This window comes from Cervus canadensis, chromosome 12, assembly GCF_019320065.1.
Source record: "Cervus canadensis isolate Bull #8, Minnesota chromosome 12, ASM1932006v1, whole genome shotgun sequence".
Lineage (NCBI taxonomy): Eukaryota > Metazoa > Chordata > Mammalia > Artiodactyla > Cervidae > Cervus > Cervus canadensis.
The window spans coordinates 63,357,352-63,363,857 of record NC_057397.1 but is presented as its reverse complement, the minus strand read 5'-3'; the positions used below and the strand labels follow the sequence as shown (position 1 = coordinate 63,363,857).

Here is a 6,506-nt window from a genome sequence, read left to right as displayed (position 1 = left end):
TTAAGAACAGCATCAGAAACTTTAGTTTTCAACTCTGGCTAGACATCAGACTCACCTGGAATGTTTTCAGAATAAATACCTACACCCGGATCTATCCCTTTCCCCATTCTGATGCAGTTGGTATTTGTGAGCTCTGCCAGTGTGTGTACATTTAAGCTTCCCACATAACTCTGATGTGTAACCAAGACCGAGTGTTGTTACTCTAGTTTGAAAGGTCCTTGAAGTCACCTCCTTTGCTACTCCAAGTACAGTTCACAAACCACCAGCACCAGCATCATGCGGAAGTTTGTTAGAAATGCAGAATCTCAATTCCACTCCAGACTGCTCCATCAGAATTCGTATTTTAACAGGATTCCCCACACGATTCAGAGGAACTCTAAAATTTGAGAAGCTTTGCACTAGAATTACTTGGAAAGCTTGCTAAAAACAAGACTGCCTGGCTTCTTCCCAGAACCACAGGATCTCAATCTCTGATAAGGGCTTGAGAATCAGAATTTTATATATTGTTATAGAGCTAGTCACACAAGGGCCTGAGGCTTAGGAATCACTCATGTATGCCACAGTATACATGCAGTCAACTACCAAGCCTCTGCTTAAGCTTACAATTCTTTTTTAAAATAATGAAATATAATAAGAGATACAAGCTTTTATTGTTTCCATCACACATGCAAGCTTACAACTATTTATACTGTTTCAGAACAGAGAAATAATTGCATTATTACCAGAGTGCCAAATTACCAAGTAAGACAACCGATTACTGATTACTTTGGGGAGGTTATTTTCACAGAACACAGCAACAATTTCCAAATTATACTTTACTTTCAAGTTCAGAGTTATATCATGAGACCAGGACACGCTGATAATTGTAATAGTCTCCATCTTACAGGGGAAAAAAAGACTGTTATTCTGATGAAAGGTCTCAAGTAAGCACCTTATCAAAGACTGATAGATAAGTCTTTGAAAGAGTTTACAACAGAGCAATCTCTCTTTCCTCTTGTGGACACAGGGAAAAGGCAGCCTCATTACTTTTTGATACTTCTTGTCAATTCTGAAGACTTTCATTTCGAAGGCCCATCTCTGGAACGTCATTAGTTAACATGAAAAGCAAAAAGCAGACCTGATACGATAGAGTGCACCCCACCACGATCACCACCAGCAGAGTTTCTCAGTCTCCCAAAGTGGTCCCAGTTGAACTGGCACAGTGTCTTGGACTTTCGATAAACAATACAGGCGGGGAGATGGAGATGCAGATGAAACTGGGTTGACCATAACTGATAAATGATGTAGCTAGGTGACAGCACATGGGGTCTCTCCACTTCTGTGTGTGTCTGAAAATGTCCATAATAAAGAGGAAAAAGCTTTTCTTAAAAAAAAGAAAAAGCCGACCTGTACAATTCTATTTTCCCATTAGGCAAAAAATGGGGGAAATGGTAAGATTTACTCAAAGACAAAATAAGTAGCACATAATCTTCCACAAAACACAAGGCCACACCTAGAACAAAAGATAAAGTACCCAAAGTAACGTTATTCAGACTCTGTTTTTGTGATTTATAAAATCTACCAAAAATGAGAGACTGGACAAAAGTTTGGGCATACCCTCACCTCGGCAAACATTTGCCCACTGCCCTTTAATTCTGTCCCTGCCCTAGGGAAGGTTCCTCCCTGTCCCTCTGTCTCTGAGAGACAGATATCCTCTCCGGGAGGCTCCTCAAGCCACTTCTAGCTGCTTTGCCAAGCACTCTCCACACCAGGTTTATTCCTGCTCTAGGTTTTTGCCCCAGCTCCCCTGACCCAAACACCCTCTTGACAGCTCTTGAGGCAAGACTTCCCTAGCCCGTGGGAAACTCAGAAGGAGGTCTTCCGTAAGGAGAGAGAAATTAGGGTGAAGGCAAGTACAGACACCCTCAGTACTCACCCCACCCTCAGGGATGAGGGGGAAAGAGGGCACAGATAAGCCAGGGAGGGAGGGCGCAGCTCAGCTTTTACACCCGCTGGAAATGAGCCCTGGAGATTCAGAAGAGGTACTCCCCCTCCCCCATCCCCACGCCCCAGGACAGCTGGGATCCCCATACCGGAGACTACAGTCTACTCCCAAGGGTGTGTGAAGGCAGAAACCTCACTGCTGAGGGTGAGAGCTGGGGAATCAGAGTCCAGACGGCAAGACACGCTTGCCCAGAGGAAGAAACAGAAGGCAACCGGGTCTTAGGAGGCAGAGGAAAAGGCCAAAGCAGGAGTAACCCCTAGTCCCCAGCACTGCTGCCTGGGGGGGGTGACCGTTCTAGCAGATGCACTGCCATGTGAAGAATCTCAATGTCAGAACTACAGAGGGAACCCAGAAGGCGGGAGGGAGCAGGATCTGACCACAGACCCACCTGGCCTTCTGGCTTCCTCTCCCCTCTTCCAGCCCAGTGTGTGCGTGTGCAGAACAAGGCCCCAGCCAACTCACTAGCTGTATGCAGAAAACCCTGGTTTCACAACTGTTTTGTTTTCTCTCTCTCTGTTTTCTCTTTCAGAAGTACCACTATTGAAACCAAAAAAAAGAAGAAAGAAAGAGGGATGAGTGAGGGATAAGCACAGGGACAGAGGGAAAGAAGGAAGAGAGGCTAAGGAGACAGAGGATTGAGGAAGGAGGTGTAGATGTGTGAGGTCAAGTAGACACAGGCCCACAGATCTGAAATCTCTCTTCCCCAGCAACCCCACTATAGCACTCTGGTCACATGTGAGGCAGGAATGGGGGGAGTGAATAAAGGTACCTAGGTTATAGGTGAGTCCATCAGGTGTGAGGCAGGGATGGGGGGAGTAGATAAAGGTGCCTAGATTTTAAGTGAGTCCAGTAGTCACCCTCATCTGCAGCCACAGCTTGACGACAGTGAGCACATGTCCACACGTACCAGCCTGCCCATCAGTCCGGCAGCCAGCAGGGATCCTGGAAGGCTGTAGAGGGTAGGTGTGTGTCTCATGCACCGGCAGAGGGCCTGTGTCCACAGGCAGTTCTCAAGGTCCTTGTTGCCCAGGAAGCCAATTGGGGCCGACTGGCAACCTAGACAAAACTCAATGGCCTGACAGTGATGAGGTATGATGCAGACCTTGACAAAGGTTTACAAGGAGAAAGGCCCAGAGGCAGGAAGAGATGCCGAACAGTACAGAACCCACAGCAAACTGCTTCTCACCCTGAACCTCAACCCGTGTCTAGGAGGGCAGCATAGGTCCCTGGCCAAAGCCAGAGATCCTGCAGGTGGCACCTTGGCTGGTAACCCCAGAGCCAAGAGACAATCAGTTTAGGCTGATGGCCAATGCCATGTGCACTAGCTTCATTCTGCAGTGGCAACCGAAAAGCTTGCCAGAGATGGCATGCATGGCTGGCATGAACTCAAAGCCCGGCAAGTCACCGGCCCTGAAGTAGCAGAGCTTGAGGATGCGCTGGTCCTCTTGCTGATTGACTCATGAGTGTCCACATGAAAGACAGGTGGGAAAGGCCAGAGCCAAGAACAAGGTCCAAGCAATGTAGAGAAAGGCAGCACACACTGGAATCAAGTGAGTTTAACAAATAAACAGGAGGGGCGAGATCACATAACATATGATACTAATGTAAAGAAAAAGCAAGAATGTCACGGGGAGGCAAAAGAACATGATCATAAATGCCATATTCTTGTAAGTGAAGTCCAACGGGAACAGTGTGCAGAGGCCAACACGAAGAGAAGGCAGACAGCCAAAGACCCAAGGCCAGCCAGGCACGAGGCCAGCAAGAGGTAGGACGCAGACTTGAGCAGGATCAGTTGGACTTGTTTACCCCAGGCTCCGGGGTCTCCCCTGGCGGCCTCGCAGGACCCGGCCTGCCCTCCTTTCCTTTCTCTGCACGGGCCCCTTCACTCATCAGGTAGTACTGTAAGGGATTGGGCCACAACTCCTCGTTGATTATCTCCACAATCTTGTCAGACTCGATGGAGCTGTGGTTTGAAAACCACCCAAAGAAGCTCCGGCTATTGTCGGGGTTCCCCTGGCTAAGGGTCTGGAGGTCGTGCCCGGGGAGCCACTGGATTGGAGTGGAACGAGACACCACCTGACCCGAAGGGCCGCACCCGTATTCCTTGATGAGCACCTTATTTTGGAAATAGGGGTTGCGCCCGAAGTAGAACTTGATTTTGTAGCCCAGTCTCGCCAGGCCGAGCTCTTCCACCTCCAAGCTATTCAAGTAGCTGAGGACCTCTTTATCCTGGTTGTTCAGGAAGGACGAGAGCTGGGGGTGGTTCTGAAAGGCCTGTCCCCAAAAGCCTGGAATATTCTGGATAAGGAGGTTCCTGCGCTCTAGGTGGTGCAGCCGCAACTGCCCAAACTTGCGGGAGAGCCGCAGGTAGGCCCGGTCCGCCTGGGCGTTCATGGTCTCCAGCTTCAGCTGGACGTTCTCCAGCGTATCCATGCTGCCCTCTGTCGCCGGGGGCCCTGACCCCGCGTTCTCAATCTTCTCCTCGCCCACGGGGACGGAGGCGGCCTCCGCCGCGGCCCCTTTCTTCGGCTTCCCCCCGGCCAAGGCCGCAGACCCCCTCCCCACCGCACTACAGGTATCTGGGGTCTTCTTCGCCGCAGGGCAGCGGCGGCTTCCGACGCGGGGCCCGTTTCTCGGCCTCGCCACGGTGCCCACGGTTCCCACGAAGACAGTGTCGGTCACCAGGCGCTCCGGGACGGATGTGGTCTTGGCCGGGCACGGCCTGGTCACCGCCTGCCCGAGAGTCCCCGCCGCCCGGGCCCGGAGCGCGAGGCCACAGTCTAGGGGCAGCCGGCAGGCAGCCTCTTCCCCGGGCCGGCGGGGCGGCGCGGGCTCAGCGCCTTCCGGGCCACCCCAACCCGCGCCAGCCTGCACCTGTGCCGCCATGGTCTCCTCCCCGAGCCTCTGGCACTCTGGAGGGTCCGGGTCCCGCGGGGCGTCGTCAGGCGCGGCGCGGACTCGGCCTTTGGCGCGGCTTTTGCCACGGCCTTTGGCGCGGGAGGACCGTCTCCCCTTACTCCGGCCGCTCATGGCGGCGGCGGACTGGACCTCAAAGCCGCGATGCGACCCCGCGGCCCCCCTGGTGCCGGCTCGCGGCCCTACAGAGCGGGGAGCTCCATGGCAACCGCCAACGTCACGACGGCACGACTGTACCGTCGCGCGAGGACGGGATGCGCCCGCTGATTGGCTCCGCCGCCGCAGCTGCGCAAGAGCCGCGACCCTCGCGGGCGCCCCCACCCCCCATCTCACCCTCCAACTCACTCACAGGTTACAGAGGGATGTGCTTCCGTTTCCTTTTTTTCCCTCCCCTTTGGCCTCAGGTGTGCTCTCAGGGCCCTCTTCTACAAGATACCCTCAGGACAGCCATCATTATCAGTACCCCCATCATATGCTTTCTAAACTAACCATCTAAAGTTCCTTCCATTATCTACTGTAACATCTGTCATGATGAACCTGCTCCTGGTCTGTCCCATCTTTGAAAGACTTTGCTGAGGGATGTGCCCTGGTACTTTTAACTCCAGGGACTTTAAAGGTAAGTACCATAATGCCAGGCCACAGAGCGATGTGACATGTGGTCAGAGTTTAATAGTAATTATAAAACTAATAGCGAGTAGTATTTTATGAGTATCATTACATCAGGCACTTTACTATGTGCTTCATATCCCTTTTCTCAATGTATGAAGGAGGTATCATTATCATTCTCATTTTCCAGATGAGAAAACTATGGCTCAGGGACGCCAAGGAACATTCTTGACATAACACAGTAAGGCGTGGAAGCATAATTCTAACCCAAGTCTATCTGACTCATAACCTTTGTTTTATATTCACAAGTATCTAGCCCTTCCAGGCCTGTTCAGCTGTAAATTACTTCATTAGTTTTTATGAAAGTCAGACTCAGGACTACCCTAGTAGTCCAGTGGTTGGTACTCAGCTTCCACTGCAAAAGGCAAGGGTTCAATCCCTGGTGAGGAAGCTAAGATCTCACTAGCTGCACTCCACAAGAAAAAAAAAAGTTCAACCTTACCTGTTGCACCAGCATCAGCTGAGTACATCTTCATCCCAGCACCATCACGCACATCCTGTATCTGCCTCAAGCCTAGTTTACAGAGTCAGGCTATCACTCAAGGTATAGGATCAGGAGTGAATGCTACAAGTCAGAATTACTTGCTATAATTGGAGTAAGACAGGGATGTGTTCAGAGAACTATTATCATTCAAGGAGTAGAGCGGGGCTTCCCAGGTGAAAGTTCAGAAGCAGAGCCCCCATAGTGGCAGCAGGGAGGCCCTAGAAATTTCTTAGACCCTGCATAGAAACAGCCAAACAACATATCTCATATTCCCAAGAGAGCTCTGGACCGTACCCTTACCAGCCAGGTGAAAGAACATGAAAGAGTGAGGCCAGTGATGAGGTTATGACCAGTATGAAAGCTTTCAGGATGTCCTTTTAAGCTCAAAGGGAACAAGAAGAGCCTTGCAACCAACTAATGGAGGAGAAAGCCTCAAAGCCCCTTGGTTCTCATACT

General features: G+C 51.1%; 1 protein-coding gene across 4 annotated transcripts; it reads right to left on the bottom strand.

Annotated features, from left to right (window-relative positions):
* Positions 1-631: 631 nt before the first annotated feature.
* Positions 632-5,136, bottom strand: TSPYL5 (TSPY like 5). 4 transcript variants are annotated; one of them, XM_043483830.1, is made up of 2 exons: positions 2,754-5,136; positions 632-1,492 (listed from the first exon to the last, which is right to left on the bottom strand). In XM_043483830.1, the coding sequence occupies exon 1, from the start codon at positions 5,012-5,014 to the stop codon at positions 3,773-3,775; it is 1,242 nt and encodes a 413-aa protein (XP_043339765.1). In that variant the 5' UTR covers positions 5,015-5,136; the 3' UTR covers positions 632-1,492; positions 2,754-3,772. The 4 variants fall into 4 exon arrangements, with proteins under 4 accessions (XP_043339765.1, XP_043339767.1, XP_043339766.1 ...); XM_043483832.1 differs by having other exon boundaries at positions 632-1,328; XM_043483831.1 differs by having other exon boundaries at positions 2,892-5,136.
* Positions 5,137-6,506: the final 1,370 nt, after the last annotated feature.